Raw genomic sequence first — 16,827 nt, forward strand, 5'->3', positions numbered from 1 at the left:
AAATCCAAACTCTCCTGCATTCCAATGACCTTCACAAAACTAAAACCTCAGAAGAGAGGTGGGTTAGTACATAGCTTAGTAGTTTAGTTAACACCTAAGAATACATACTCTATAATAAATGTTAAAATAGACATTAACACCCTAGATCATCTAAACCTTGAATTAGTCCACAATGCAGCCAAAACGCTATGTGATAGGCTTCATGACTGATGTCATCTTATAGTAAGAGAGCTATTCTGCTTAGAGTTGCCTTCATTCTTAAAAGCATACTGCTGCATCACATTTATCATTATTTCCTTTAGATTTTATCTGCTGCAAAATGTTCTTTTATAAACTTACCCCAAATTATTTTTAAAACAAGAAAGCAATATAGTTCTACTGTAATTTTTAGACACTATTTAATAAATACTTTTACTGACTTACTTGTTATAACCATCACTTTTGAGAATATAGCTTTACTGCTGGCATCTGTCTGCAAGTCACAAAAGAAAAATGAATTAAGTAAAAATTTTACACTACTTATTTCCATTTGAATATTGAGTAAGGAAGATTCCAGACTGCATTAACAACAAGTTAGCATCCATTCTGCTAACATATCAGCATGTTAGAAATCAAAAACCACCACTGCAAATTCAATGTAGACACAGGAAATAAAAGGTAGATCATTGCTACAGATCAATTACAGAGATACTTTTATTACTTTTTAATCTACCATATAACTTATGAACAGCATGGATAGGCTATTTCTGCAGTGTGTAGTCTCAGAAGAACACCATCATTTTCAGGGCTCCTAGCTGTCACAGCTGAATTCACATGTTCAGAGAAAAAAATTTATAAAAGACAGAAATCAGATTATCATTTACAGGATTCAGGTAATGCTTGCAGCGGATACAAACTTCCCATATTCAAATCTTTTGTGACTCAGGGGAAAACAAAAACTGTACTGTGGAGTTTCTTTTATCCTGACTGTTCTGGTCTCCTAATACTACCTAAGTCTTCAAGTACTAGCTAAAGGTCCCATCAAAAGAGATTGAGCAAACCACTAATAAATCACCCAAATGTCAAATAATGGGAGGCAAAAGTATTAACTTGCAGTAGTATAACACTATTGAATTATGACAGATTAAAGAAGTTTAAGAAACATTTCTTTTTAGAAAATCTGCAGCACTTATCTACATAATCTTGCATTCATCTGCAGCAAATGAAGATTATACTCCAATACACACAAAACAGCATTTACCCACTTTTCTACATATGAATAGGAAAGGTTATGTATTTTATTTCACTGTATACCACTGCTGAAGGAGAAAACAAGAGGAGCTGTGCTTTCACTCTTCAGAAAAGTATCTTGTCTGTAAGGTAAGTTTGATGTCCCTTCTGTTTTAAGTCAGGAGAAATTATGACCAACAGTAATAAAAATTTCCTTAACACATTTCCAGCCTCCTCAATAGCGCTTTGTCTGAAAGGCCTTGAAGAGGAAAAAAGGAGGACGCCCATAGAGTTTCAGTAAATGGCAGAAAGGTAGACTGGCAAGTTCAAAGTCTTACAGTTACAGAATAATGCAGGTTGGCAGTGACAACTTTAGGTCACAGTTGAACTGCCTACTCAAAGCAGGATCAGGTTTTGCTTCAGGCAAACTTCTAGTTGCATTTTAAATATTTACAAGGATGAAGATTTTGCAGCATCTCTGGGCTATCTGTTCCCATATTTGATCACTCTTACTGCATTTTTTTTTCTTACTACCTAATGAAAGTTTCTTTGTGGTAATATCTGCACACTATTTCTTCTCCTATTCTAGTTTATCTCTGAGAGCTCTCATAATGCCTACACTTGGCACAGGGATAACACCCACAGGAGAACAAATCAACAACTAAGCCATAATGATTACATGAAGAAATTAGAAGTGAAAAAGCACACAAAAACTCATTTTCTAAACGGCTACTATTTAATCTCAGTTTTGTTTCCTGAAAGAAAGAAATGTTTACATAGCTCTGAATTGCTAATGGATATTTGTCTCAAGATTATTACTTGGACTGTATGTGATAGTCTGAGGTGGCATTGCAGGCAGCAAAACAGTTTTGCATCAGGGAATTTTACTTAATTTAGTATGTCAATTTACACAAAGTTTTACTTATTTATTGAGAAATAAAAGCAAACGAACACTTCAAAGAACAGCGTTCAGCTGCCCCTCAGACACCTTTCTTCCCTGCTCTGCTCTATCACAAGCCATCTAAATTCTCTCATGTAGTCTTGTTATTCAAGAGAATACTCAAGTGCAGAGAACTAGCATTTAAGAACAAAAAAGAGGGTAAAATCCAGATGGACAAATGCAAACATGCCAAAAGCATGCACTGTCTTGAATGCAATGCTTATGCTGGCATCAAAACTTTCCTGGTAAATTCCATATCATATTTGATATTTTACAACTGAGAAAGAACTATTACTACTCCCTGAAAACAAAAGGAAAAGTTGACATTTCACTTTTAACTGAAAAGTAGAAAATATAATGAAATTAACTCTGGTATTAAATGCATCAATATGTTTAACCTACACCAAAGAACATAAAACAGTACATGAAAAGCATTTCAAAACAGTCACCAAAATACAATGAAGTATTGTTGTGCTAGCTTTTACTGCACTTAGTGCATTAAAAACATGCTGTAATGTATTAAATTCTAAGTCAAAATTATTAATTTTACTGCAGTATCTCTCTATTAGCAAGACACTACCATTTCTAAGCAGATACATTAGATAATCCAACCAAACAGCTACCCACTCTTCCCAGTTCAGGTAACTCCAGCAAATGGATAATCATTAAATTTATCTTGGTACAACTATATACACATACCAAAAATAAAAATCACACACACAGGCACATAAAAGTTTGAGCATGGCAACATTTTCTACTCTATATTATTTCTGTTAAAAAAGCATCAGATCAAACTTCCAGCATTAAAGCCAAGTTGTAATTATATTTCAAAGCATATCAAGAATTTAGTTTTATAATTTCCCTACCCAAACATGAGCATGAACATAGATGTAACTAAAACAAACTGAAATTCACTTTATAATAATATCCTAAATGCTCAATAAATTCTCATTTTTCCCTTCTGAGCAAAATCTGTAAATAAGAAAATGAAATTTTAGTCTGGTATCTCCAATACAGTATTTAAGAAATTTCTGAGAGGGAAGAGAAATAACCTGTTGGGACAAAATTATTCCAATTTCTCCGAAGTTACTAATCACACGTAACAATTTAAGAGGGTTTACATAGGTACTTATATATTACTTGATTTGGCAGTCAAAAATAATATGCTGGTTTCACCCTGTTTCGAGAGCCAGAATAGTCCTGGCAAGATGGAATTCAAACACTAAGACAAAATATTTTAGTATTAAATGACTAGCAAAACATTTTAGAAATTTCTATAATACCCTTTTCCTCTTCAATTTTACAAACACAATGTATACACATTTCCTTCATCAAATGTAGTCTAATGGAGTATCAGTTGACTTTCACAGTATTTTCTATCTGCTATTACAAATAAGCTTGAGATAGCCGAACAAAGGGAATTAAAAACAGTAACTAAAACTGCACATTCACTGGGGAATAAAGATAAGCTGAACTCACTTTGGGTTGTTTTATTAGGTCAACTAAATCCTTTACTTGATGTCGTAGCAGATTTTGACATTTCCACATTTCATTCAATGCTCTAAAAATATAAAAAAATTAAAAGAATTGTCAAAATTATCTATTCAAGGAGTAACACAACTGTCCAAAATGAGTCTTTACAGTCTTTTCAGTTTTAGACTCAAATGTACTTACCACCTGAACTTTCACTGCTGAGTGAGCAAAGGCTAAATATATCCTAGTAGGATAACATGGAAAATGTACTTGGTCATATTAGACTGAAACAAAGTGAGATTTTGAAACAAGTTTCATTTCAGATGCTTAAGTACACTGCCTTTCAAAGAAGGAGGAAGTAACTAATCTCTGGTCCATTTAGAACTCATTTGTACAAGCCTGAAATGACTCTTCTAAAAACATACCAAGAAGTAGGTTAAAGCAGATGTTTAAGATTTTTATCGCCAAAACGTTTTTCTTGCAGACAGGAAGCAGCTACTAGATGAATAAATTGCGAAAAGTGGACATGATTATGCTTATAAGAGATGCATGAAAGATACTCAGCAGAATAGAAAATGAACACACTTTCCAGGAATAGTAAGCCATATAAATAGAGGTCACAGTCGCATTCACAAAACTTACAGAATCCATAAGTAAATACATAATTTCTATATAAATAACTGAACAAACTCTGTCTTTTAAATGACTACAAGAACTGTAGAATTCAGAAGTTACTTGTTGCCTGAAATAACAAGTAACTTTAAAGAATCCATTCTGCATTTTCATTTAGCCTACACTAAAAATTACTAAAACAATAAGTTTTTATTTTTAGTATACTACTGATAATTTTAGTGTTACCATTGCCATATATTTGGACAGGCAATACAAGAAATTCAGGTGATTCAAATATCAGTTTTTGTAGTATTGGAAGCCTTTGGGATCTTTTAAGGCATTCATTCATATACAAAGCCTTTTCTAGTCTCTTTCACAAAGAAAAAAAGGTCGTCTATTTGATTTTCAAGTGACTGAGTACTACTACATGAAAAACAAAGTAAAACTATCTAAAATCAATCCAACTGTGAACATAACAGCAGTGTAACTGTTAATAGTCAGTTTCATGTGCATGTACCTATTTTAAGCTGGAGAAGGCACATAAGACAATAACGAAGGAGGAAAGACAAGTAAGTTTTTCTGAAGACACCTTGGATGCTGCAACAAGCAGTTTATCAATTAAGAAATTGTCAGGTAAGATTTAGGGCTGATCTACCATACCTGTGTTATCTCTTTGCAGACACGAAAGGACTGACATGCCCTCAAGCTTCTTTTCAGATCTTTGACACTATATTTTTTAGCTGTTTATGGTTGAAATGTACTGCATCTTGTTAGAAAACATCCTATAAATTTAGGGTTTTTTCAAAATCTCACTTGAATAATAGATGCTATTTCTACATTCTGTTTCCTAATAGTTTATAAACTATTTCTGTCCACTGACTTAGGCTACTCATAAGGATTCAGAGCTACTTTACAATACCATTTGTATAAAAATTATTTTGCAGGTAGTAAAAAGCAGCACGTACTTCACAGCATTTGAATCCAGTGTTGCGTAAAGGTAATACAAACACTTCATTCGTTCGTTTGTTTCCAAGTTATGAGGGACCATGTACTGAGCAAAAATGCGTTCAACGAGTAACCTGAAAGACAGGATTAAGACATTTCAGCTGTGCAGCAAGAACACAGCCTGGAATTGTTGAAACATCAATTTAAAAATTTTCAGCCCTATCTAGACATTAGTTGTTGAATTATAAAATGGGGATATTCAAAAACCTAAAGTTCAAGTTATTTGACATAACTCAGCATAAATTAAACAGAATTTTTTCATTATAGAAAATGCAGTGTTAATGCTGGCATTAGGAGATTTAACAGTTCTCCTAACATTATCAAAATCAGATGTATTAATCTAGAAGAAATCAAATTCAAGAAAGATACTAATTACCAACCCAAGAAGATGTTATCATTTAATTTCATTACAAGTCAGTATTGGGATATATTCATGAACTGACCCAAATTAATTGCCCTAAAATAATAGTGCTACTACTAATAATAATGCTTATTAAAAAGAAATATCATGTTGATTATATCACACAATATCATGAAGCCCAGAAGGAGAATTCAGATACCAATTAGAAGGAGCTGACTTCCTTCCACCCTTTTCTGGCCCCTTCCCCACAGGCTAAGTTTATCCCATGTCTTTTCCATGGGCAATATAAATGCAGGTATATTCCCAAGGGAATTATTAAAAGCTTCTGTGTAACATGAAGATCCTTATTTTGAAAAAGGAGGAGAGAGAGGTTTGGGCCTGACAGTTACCTAGCAAAGACTGAGAAGAAAATAAAAAAAGAGCAACCAAGCCCACATGCTACTCCTAAATACCAAGAAGTCCAAGACTGAGGTCCAATACTGAGATCAGCAGTAATAGAATGGAGCAAACAGGTAAAAACAATCATGTATGTTTATGCTGAAAAATAAAACAAAACTCCTTATGCACAGTTGGAGCAGGTGATCAAAACCCAGCTAGTTTAAAAAGTTTAAGAAACACGTCAGCAGTTAAGACTGGATTTAAGGATTCAGACAGTCCATTTCCATGGCACCATGCAATAACTACTTGTGTTGAAAGTAACTTTTTGAGGTTTTGCATTTTTAAAAGACTTGTATGGGTTTGCAATGCCATTTGTATCCAAACACACTGTGAAGGCTCATTTCCAAAGCCAACACGATTACCTTGATTAGTCAAGGCAGACTTGCTCCCAAACTTGTTGCCCATGTGCAACCATCTCTAGTTCAATACCAACAACCATATACAAGGCTACAGCTGGTATGACAGAGGCACTGCTTTCACCACAAATCCAGGAGAAGGCCCAAATTCACAGCTTCTCTGCTATAGAAACCTACATTTCTGCAGTGATATAGCTTGCCCATTGTCACTACACGTGCTATCTTTAAAACATAAAGGAACAGCATGCAAATCTAAAGCAACATTATTCAAGCAAGTTTACTTCCTAAATTTTAATATAAAAATTAACACATTGCTGATAATTAAACAAAGATCCCCTCTACTGAAGCAGTGGCAAAGTATACCTAAGACTTCTGAAATATTCCAACCTCTCACACCCTTTAGAACCACTTTTGGCCTTAAAATAAGAAATAATAATGTAGAAGAAAACAACAGAGGTCAACATTTGGTTGCAGCTATACAAGATTATGCACTGAATCAAAACATACAGAATTATCAAGAATTCCTCCTTCTCATCAGCACTGGAACATGAAGGAAAAACAGATCTTCATAACAAGTTTTAACACTTCAACACTAAATCATCCAGCTTTTACAATTTACTTACCGGTCATCAATACTGTTTTGATAATATATATGCAGAAGTTTATCTTTGATCCAAGATATCTGTTTTGCAGCTTCTTTTCCTGCTTCTGATTGCAATGAATATTTCTTGTATATCTGTGCAAGTCCCATCATAGCTTCCTTTCTCACTCTCCACTTGACAAAAAGAAACAGCAGCCAGTTTAGCAGTTCTAAACTCAAAACTGAAAAGACTGCAGAATTTTATGTTAGCTATTTCCTAATCTACACTAAAATAACAATTTAATTCGCAAAAAGTCAAACTGAGTTCTTAGTGCAACAGTTTCTCATTAGGACTTACGTTGCATCATATCTATTACACTAAACCTTTCAACACCAGTAACTACCATAGAAGTATGCCTCTTCAATTTAGAATTATTACAGATTTAAGCCAACAGCCTTCTCACCCATACTCACTCTCTGCATTTCTGTTATGGCTGCAACAAGAAAAAGCATGTCACCAAATGAAAAAAAATTAGGAAATAATTTTTAAAGTTTGCCATCAACAAACCTGTTTACTATGCTTTAAATTTAGTAGCAAACCTCATAAATTTTACCAAATAATACAATATATCTAAACTAAAATTCAAGACTATTCAAATTTGAAAGCTACTACCCTGATTTGCAGTCTTTCAATAATCTAATTAAAAGCAGGTAATTTACAATACATGTAATACATTCCGAAACCTGCTTGAAAAATTTCTTAAGAAAAATGCTAGAATGCTTTACAAGGGTTTTCTTCGACTCAAAAGTTTTACTGGACTGGACAACTGGAACAACATTGTTGTGCTGCAGCCAATTTAATTATTTAAATCATATAATCTTAAATAAAATACAGCATTCTAGTAATGGGAAGAAGGTACCTCACTCAATAGATTACATCAAGGTTTTTTGCTTTATATTGGTTTTCATTTGTAATTTAAAATCAGTATAGAATTTTTTAGAAGTGCTGATTTTAAAGAAGGTAAATATTACAGTTTAGAAGTATAAAACAGCTATTACCAATGCTAATTATATCTTACCCGCTTGTCCAGTGTCCTTTCTCTGACGAAATTTAGTAGGTGATCATTGACAAGCAAAAGATCTTTTTTAGCAGCAGTAACTATGGATACTATAACATCATGCCGTATGGCTTCCTCAGGATCATGTGACCTTACTTTCAGATATTCTGAGGGAAAAACATGAGTAAATGTAAGTATACAACTTCAGCTACTTTCCCTGCTAGACAGAAACAGAATAATTGTTTTATTCTGTTTGACACATCAGCAGTAAGAAACCAATAATTTTCTCCAAGACTAACTGGAATGTCAGTAAAACTTCATATTTGCTTAGAATATTAAAGATGTATATTACTGGCATTATTGAAATAAGAATTATGTGGCTAGATTTTTTTTTATTATTATTTCTTATAGCAGTTACACTATGTATACATTAGCAACTATCATAACCAAGCAGGACTGGAGCTGTAGAGTACAACAGACATTGCTTGAGAATTGCTAACCACATCATATACATTTTAAAGTCTTACATCTGGCTAGAAGCTACTCTCTTCTTGCAGACTCCATCCCCTTTGGCTCCTAGAGCACAGTAGTTGCACGCCTGCTCACAACTTCTGAATTATCCACAAGGAATCTAGTTCACCTGCTCCAGGAACACTCAACAGTATGAGGCATGTAAGCATTGTAAGCAGGGACAAATCAAGAGATACTTCAAACTATAATGCTTATTTAGAGACATCATAGTTTATCCATCTCAAACAATTTTTCTAGATTATTCTGGTACACTGCTACTTATTTGCTAACACCAATAATCTTATACTATCAATACTTTAAAAATTCCACTTTTAGGTGTCAAATTTGTCAGCTACCTATTGTCAATTTAAAAAGCTGGCAAATAAAATGGCAAAGTTCAATTATCTTTTTAGCTGTATTTTAGGTTATTTTAGAAGCACAAAAGGGTAGGAACATCCTAACAGAAGTTAAGATCACAGTTCACTGCATACATCAGTGCAACGCTGAGAATTTTAAGAAACTTTGCAAATTCAAACTTTACTCTGAATGAAATAACCAGAGGTTACTAGGTTACTACTCTCTCATGACTGTTCAATGACCAGTGAAAATTCTCAAGTCTCATCTGGAACACTATCCATTAGCATTAGTGGTAGTCAGCCCAAGTGTCAAAAGAGCACATTTCAAAATAATGTTTTCCAGTTATGGAGGCTACGAAATTTTAAATCCAAATAAGCCTTTTTTAAAAAACCTATTGTTTCACAGGAACATAAACTAAAACACTGCCATTATACAAAACAGTGCTTGTCTCCAATACCAGTGAGCCACAGAATTTTTAAACAATTTAGCTTTGATAAGCACTGCAGGGAAAGAGAGGAGGGGTGAGCAAAATTATATTTCCCAGAGGATACCATTAGAGGGGGCACAAAGTCTTTCTGCAATATAAAAAAAAGATCAGTTGAAAATATAATACTGATAATCAAAACTGAAAATATTTTTAGCATTCCATTAAGGAAAGACCCAGAACCTTTTGGGTTTTTTAAGCTGGCTTAACAATTCAGAATTACAAAACATTCTGAGTTGGGAAGGGACCCACAAGGGTCATCAAGTCCAACCCTTATGGCCCATATGAAGACCAAACCTATGACTACGGTGTTCCATGCTCCAGCCAACTGAGCTGGTCTCTGGATAACACTGAAACTACAGGGTGACTCCAGCCTGTCTCTATTTGTGTCCAAACTGACAAATACTCAGCAAGCAGCAGAGCAATCCCATGCACTTTACAGTCCTTTTAACTTCCTCCTTAGACCAACTAGGCAAAGATATTGCCTCAAAAAAACTACAAGTAGGAGTTTAGTGATCAGGGGAAGATACAGTCTATGAAGCAAACCAACCAATTCTCATTTATTACACGTTTTTTTATTAAGACATGGGGAGCAGCAAACACTAAATGCTTCCATTGATGCCAGTAGCCTTCTTCCTACAGAGCTCCTGAATTTCAGGCTGTGTTTGATCTTTAGGAGGTGGAACTGTGAAGCTGTGGTCAATTATGACAACTGTTATGTTTTAGACAGTGGCTGTGTAAGACTTCAACATTTCAGCTTTGTGGAACTTAAGTCTCCCCTATGCACTCTAATTAATAAACACCAAGACCTTTAGGTTAGGCAGGCTATCTTTATCTGATCCCATGGCGCTTAATTTCAGCAGCAGTTGGGAATGCAATGGGAATGCTACTGTATGAGAGGGAGAGAGATCTCCCTAGTGGAGGCATTCTTTATGTACAATCCCCTCAGCCTGAGAAGCAACACTGAAGGCAGGGACTTCGACTTAAGAACTCCACCATCAATTAGGTCCTTCACAGTATGTGGCAGCATCATTTAGGATTACAACTGGTCTTTTTGACTCTTCCAGGAGACTTAAAATGGTATTTTAATGTTATAAAGAAACTGATACCTGTTAAGTCCTTGGCCAGATCGGGGTGGTTCATAAGGCAGTGACTTGCAAATTTGACACACTCCAGGCGAATAGGTACGTGGATATCATTAAACCTAGTTAGAAACAAGAATGCATTACAACAAAAATTCCACTTCTACCAAAGCAATCTGTTAATTTCTACACAGTATTAAATACTTCTGAAAATGTTTTTTATGCTTCCCATGCATGGTTACATGCATACAGCACCTCCAATTTCACAGCATTAAGTAGAATGTTTTTAGCTTAAAAAAAAATTTTCATACTCATCTGTTGATTCATGTTCTGAACATGAAAAGAATTATCTTCTCCTGGTACACATTAAAAATTCCCAGGCAGACAAAAAACTATTAGAAATATGTATATTTTAGTTCCTTTTCTGTAATGCTACACATAATTAACCATGAACTATGTATCAGAAACTCAAAATTTTGTAAGACTGTGACATTCATCCCCTCCTTGTATCGCATGACAGACAATGAACAAATGTACATTTAGTCTACTACAAATTTCTTCTGAGATGGATTCGTTTCATAGAATTTCCTTTTGGAAGGCCGAACTCCATTTAATGCTTGAAACCTAGTATTTTCACATTTTTTATTTTTATATAAGTCATTTTACAACAAAACTCTTGATGCAATTAGTTACAGACAACTTTTCCAAAATTAAATGCATTTTCAAGCTATCCTCAAAATCGTTGGCATGAAACAAATTAAAAATGTAATTTTAGAATTTGCTGTCAAAATATTTATTTATCAAATAAATAGATTTTAAGCAATACCTGTTTTAATAAAAGCCAGGTATGTTTTCAAAATCAAGAGATTTTTATGAATGCTTCCTTCAATAACACAGGTATCATAACTTTGTGAAAATGTTTAGAAGTAGCAAATGCATATATGTGATTCATAACTAACAGAAAACAGTTACTGTGAACAAACTGCACACAATCACATTGTAACACAATAAAGCATTTTCTTTGGGCCCAATCAGATGTGGTGTTTTTTGATGACATTTCATCTTTTAAATAGTTATATATTTTCAAGCCAAATACCTTGCTTCAATTAAGTTTCTTCTATTCCTAAAAGTAGCTTAAAAGTAGCATTTCTGCTTTTGATGACTGAATGCTACACTATAAACTATAGCATCTGCAATAGCTTTTAGAATTTATCCTCTTTTACTCCAATCAAAAATATTTTCTTTATAGTAGCCAAACTTGAGTTTCTCATGACTACAAGCTCCAGCTGTATTTTCCATCTCAAACTGGCAGAATATTAAAAAAAAAAGAAAAAAAATAGCTAAGTATGTTTGCAGCATTGTAAATACTACATACTTCCTTTAAAATACTCCTACCATTAAAAAAATGAAACTCATACACAAAGACTGTACATAAAAGCCTCAAAAGTAGTTTTAATACCACCTGATACTAAAAATGTCATTTGATGCTGTTTTAGAATTAATCCATCACTGAATAGTTTCACTTGTGAAGAAATGAAAATATTCATTTTTCTTGACAATGGCAACAAAGCTTTTAAGGAGATAATTTGTAAACGTTCACTCTGCAAAATGACAGATGTGGAAGATATGTGTAAAATTGCTTTAGCATTATCTGCCAGATCTCAGATAAAGCAGCAGGAGGGAATTCACGCTTATCTGTGTCACTTTAAAAAAAAATCCCGAACCAACTGCATTTGACTTCATTGAATGTTCTTCCTCCCTAGAGAGGGAACTAAACCAGAATATACCTCCCCAGGTAGCACTGCCAAAGTGGTTTGTTTTGAGATGCCAGCTCGGAATCCTTTGCCCCAAACATTTTTGCTAGAAGTTTTACAACCTGCAGACGTTCTTCATTGTCATTGCTCTGGAAAATGAACAGATTTTTCTTAAATTGAAAAGGAAAACTAACCCAAAAAAAAAGAGTTCTGTTTTGTACAGTTCTTACACCAATACACTTACATATTTCTAGAAATATCACAATACAGATCAGTAGACTGCTCTTATATACAAATGTCTATCTCAAGGCAAAAACCCTTCATTATTTTTTTGAGAAGACAAAATAATAAAGACTGTGAAAATGAAGAACAATATTGAGACAAAAAATGTTGTATTTTTCACTAGGCTTCTTTAACATCTTTTTAACACTTATTTACAGTTCACTGATTGTTAGGAAATCTGATACGTGCCTGAACAAATTCAGACACAACACAAAACTTACAGAAGTCAGTCTATGCTTGCCTGAACACAAAGGTTTACACTTCTATAGAACAATGCCCCATCTCTTAATTAAAAATATTAGTTAAAAATAGCTGTTTCCAGAATACAAGTTTCTAGAGAACATCAGATTAAGTATCCAAGACCTGAGATCCACAGGATGTGGTCCTGTATTTGAGCCTATATTCAAAACTGCTGAGGTACAACAGATAGATTGAAAATGAGCACTAACAATGATAGTGGAAATATACAGGGGAGGGCCTTGTTTTATCATTGTTTTGCATTACATTCTTTAATAAAACACACAGAACCTGAACCTTAATACATACTTCAGAAATGTATGTTAACATTTGTGCACTTAGCACGTACTTACTGTTCATCATATTTTTTTCCTTTGCTATTAAAGAAAAAGGAGAACTCAATTGGCTGCAACAATCCCTTGAAAATTGTAGCTAAAATTTATTTATATTAATTAGATGTTATTAATCCCTTATTATTCCCAGGTTTTTTTCTGGTAAAAGATAAGAACTGTGTAAAATACTGGGTTTTTTCCTAGCATCTCTGAATTCTTATTAGTTCAGCATCACCTTTTGAACATGAACAAGAAATAAGAGCACAATATAACCGTCGGAATTCTTTTATACAACACCACAGTTTTAGAGACAAACTATTTCTCCTGACTCAATACCATAAAAGGGCTGAAACGTTTGCCAGCATGTCTTTTTAATTCAGAACCCTAAGAACAGTAAAAGCATTTGCAAAATCCTTAAAGTAACAGAGCAAGAGAAGTGAAGGACACAGTAATTTCTAACAGTGATATATTACTACTTTACAAAAGACTAATTCTTTTGAATACACTTTAGTATTAAGTATTCAAAGCACTAACAGCAAATCCATTAATATGGTTTTTTGCATTTGACTAATTTTTTTCCAATTAACATTTGCATTGACGTTACTGAAAGCATTATACAACCACCTCCTCTTAATCTGCAATAAATAATATCTTTTTCTTAATGAGTTCCAGCCCATTACACCACAAATTCTTATTCTGTGGGGCATGGTTGAGAACTTCTAATTTCTTTTTTTGGCCTACATTAGTCCAGCCTTCATGATTTACAACCTATCCACTCTTGCTTAAACAAACAAAATATTAAAATATTAAGCATCTCTGATTTTTTTTTTTTAGAAAACCAACACAGACTCAGAGCAAGACACTCCAGAATGTGGAAGAAGGAGCCTGGTGCAAGAGCTGGGAGCACACTAAACATTCAACAACTTAATTATACAGACAGAAATATAGAGGGAAAAAACAACAACCAAACAGAAAAAAACAAACCCACAAAACAACAAAATGCTAAAATATCCTTAATTAATTAGTCAGAGAAGAAGCTTTCACTGTATCAGCCACTAATCCAATTACAAGATAACCCACTTGTGTTTCTAGTCCTGTTGTAGAAAAAACAAGTACTTGTGATTATGGACCTTGGTACATAATTATTTGGTCCTTTCTAAATTTTTTACCCTGATGTTGGCTTCCCTGAAACACGGTAACATACACTCCACGGGGTAACAAAAATAAACCTGTACTTCCTATTGAATGAATACATTGCTGCTACAGCCTCTCTCCTTTTTTCTACTTTAATCTCCACTCTTTCTGAGGGTGAAAAAAAAAGGGCATCAAACTCTGAAAAAATGTAATCTTTCTCCATTCTATGAGAAACTCTGTATTTGAAGAGTCACACCCTTCACCTCTTAAGTAAATCCAGCACTCTAATAGTGTTCCATCATGACTTGTCAATACAAATTGACACCAAACATGGATATTTTCAGTTCCCCATACATGGTCCCAGCACAAAGGCAGCTGCTCTTTGGCCCAGACATTTGAGTCTGTCAGTAAGAGCAGCTGAAGACAGTCAGATTGTTCCCACTACCGAGTCCAAGAGAATAGGCAGCACTCAGAACCTGAAGAGATTTGGGAATAAGAAGCGGACACGTAACCTGAAACTTTTGAAAATTTTAATTACCATATCCAGGAAAAAAGGCAGCTCTAAAATAAGAAGTCAAGCTTTTATTGATTTTATTCATTACATCATATTGGTTTAGTAAAACAGTAAGATAAAAGCCTAAACCACATGACAATTATTTTCAAAACAGTCTATTCATGAGCTTTCTGTTCTCTTGAACATTTAAATGTTATTTGCTTTCTATAACAGAAATTTCTAAAATTCAAGTATGAAATTTGAAAAAAGTTCCTTTCCTTCAGTTTCTTCGATAAGCTGACCTATACAATAATACATTCTTAGCTCTTTCCTGAGCCCATAGTGCTTCTGTGTCAGTACTAGATCTCTAAACACATCACCTTAAAATGCCAAGACCAGGCACAAATTACTGACCCTCACAGAAGAGGTTAAGTTAAATGAATATAGTGCTCATTCTCCTGTTAATTCCCCAGACTCCTTTCCATAATCAGGCAAAAACCAAATTAGTAAGATGCAACCATGATTTCACACAGTTGTCACAGAGCTTAACAACAGAGTTCTGCCACCTGAGAACACAGGAGCTTTTTCTTTACATAAATCTATAGAGCTAGGGTAGGTTGACCCCAGCCAAAAGGCATTCACCCAAGTCCCTTCTCTCCAACAGAGAGAGGAAGGGAAGAGAAGGAAGGTTAGAAGGCCCATACATCAAGAGAACAAGAGTTCAGTAGGTAAAGAAAAAGCTGTGTGTACAAGCAGAGCAAAAAGAGGAATTAATTCACTACCTGCCACTGTCCTGGCAGTTCCTGGAAAGCAGGGTCTCACATAGGGCTCACTTGGGAAGACAACCAGCATGAACACAAATTAATCCCTTCCTCCTCCTTCCCCTGGCCTTTTATTGCTGAGCACATGTCCCCTTTCAACCTTCTGCTCTACTCAGCCCACCTGGGGGGGAGGAGGAATGGCACAGGGAGAAAGCCTTTACCTGTGTCTTCACTGTTGTACCAAAATGGCAAGGTGCTTGAACACTAGGTGGCCACATCGCTTACATCCCAAATAGTGAGTAGGTTCAATAGTATTAGAGACACCTAAACTTTCTCACAAGTTTCATACTAAGAGTTTTTAACCCCTCTACATATGGTCAAAAATTTATTTGGTCTCTGGTGAGAAAGGCCCTGGATTTTACCACCACTCAAAGAGACAGTTTACAACCATAAACCCATGAAGACAAACCAGAAGGCTCCCTGACAGAAAGAGCACAAAAACTTTCATGGAGATGGAGAGCAAGAGATTTGGATCCTGTCAGGTAATGTGTCACAAACACAAAGATTTTTGTTTACATCCTCAAACTCCCATCAAGCCACAAATCAACTGGAAGGCAGTGGAGATGGCTCAATAAAACTCACCTGGTGGTTAGGGGAAAACCATCATCACTTCATTTTCAAAGCATGCCACAAACCCATAGGATCATAGAGTCATAAAGGTGGGAAAAACAAAATCTTTAAGATCCTTGAGCCCAACAGTTAATCAAGCACCACCATGTTTACAAAGAAACTATTACATCCACTTCCCTTCTCAAAACTTCTGGAGATAGTGATTCCACCACTTCCCTAAGTCTTTAAGTGAAGAAATTTTTCCTAATACCAAATCTAATGGTGTAACTCAAGGCCGTTTTCTCTGGTCTTGTCATTTATTACCTGGGAAAAGAGACCAAATCCCCCACTTTGCTACAATCTCCTTTCAGGTTGTTGTAGTGAGTGATAGGATCTCCCTTGAGCCTCCTTTTGTCAAGGCTAAATGTTTAGAAGCAAAGAAATAAGACATTACACAGAAAGTTCATTTCACGTACAGAATATGCAACATGGCTGATACCAGGATGAATCCATACAAACTCATGCCTAGCCAATTTTACACCTGAAACCAAGCTTGCACCTCAGCTTTCAAGTGAGCCAGATCACTTGATGTCTTCCTTCAGGTAAGTCTGCCATGAGTGTACGTCATCTGGCCAAAATTTGTTTTCACTTACTGCTTTTAAAGCCAACTAAAAAGAAATGCATATTTCCAAAAATAGAGAAAATTATTCAATTTGTCTTTGTAAAGATACTATGTCTCCTTCCATGCGTTCAATGCATG

At 34.8% G+C, this 16,827-nt stretch overlaps 1 protein-coding gene across 4 annotated transcripts in view; it reads right to left on the reverse strand.

The window, feature by feature from the left end:
* The window catches only part of PDS5B (PDS5 cohesin associated factor B), a 100,295-nt gene that overhangs the window by 41,512 nt on the left and 41,956 nt on the right, over nt 1-16,827 (reverse strand). For all 4 annotated transcript variants that reach the window (XM_041487310.1, XM_041487312.1, XM_041487311.1 and 1 more), the window contains exons 9-15: nt 12,253-12,368; nt 10,493-10,587; nt 8,054-8,199; nt 7,018-7,169; nt 5,200-5,313; nt 3,629-3,710; nt 424-472 (exon numbers count right to left, since the gene is read on the reverse strand). In XM_041487310.1, coding sequence (XP_041343244.1) covers nt 424-472; nt 3,629-3,710; nt 5,200-5,313; nt 7,018-7,169; nt 8,054-8,199; nt 10,493-10,587; nt 12,253-12,368 — 754 coding nt within the window. The remainder of the gene's footprint in view (nt 1-423; nt 473-3,628; nt 3,711-5,199; nt 5,314-7,017; nt 7,170-8,053; nt 8,200-10,492; nt 10,588-12,252; nt 12,369-16,827) is intronic.

This window comes from Pyrgilauda ruficollis, unplaced genomic scaffold (genome assembly GCF_017590135.1).
Source record: "Pyrgilauda ruficollis isolate IOZ18807 unplaced genomic scaffold, ASM1759013v1 scaffold8, whole genome shotgun sequence".
In the NCBI taxonomy this organism is placed as follows: Eukaryota; Metazoa; Chordata; class Aves; order Passeriformes; family Passeridae; genus Pyrgilauda; species Pyrgilauda ruficollis.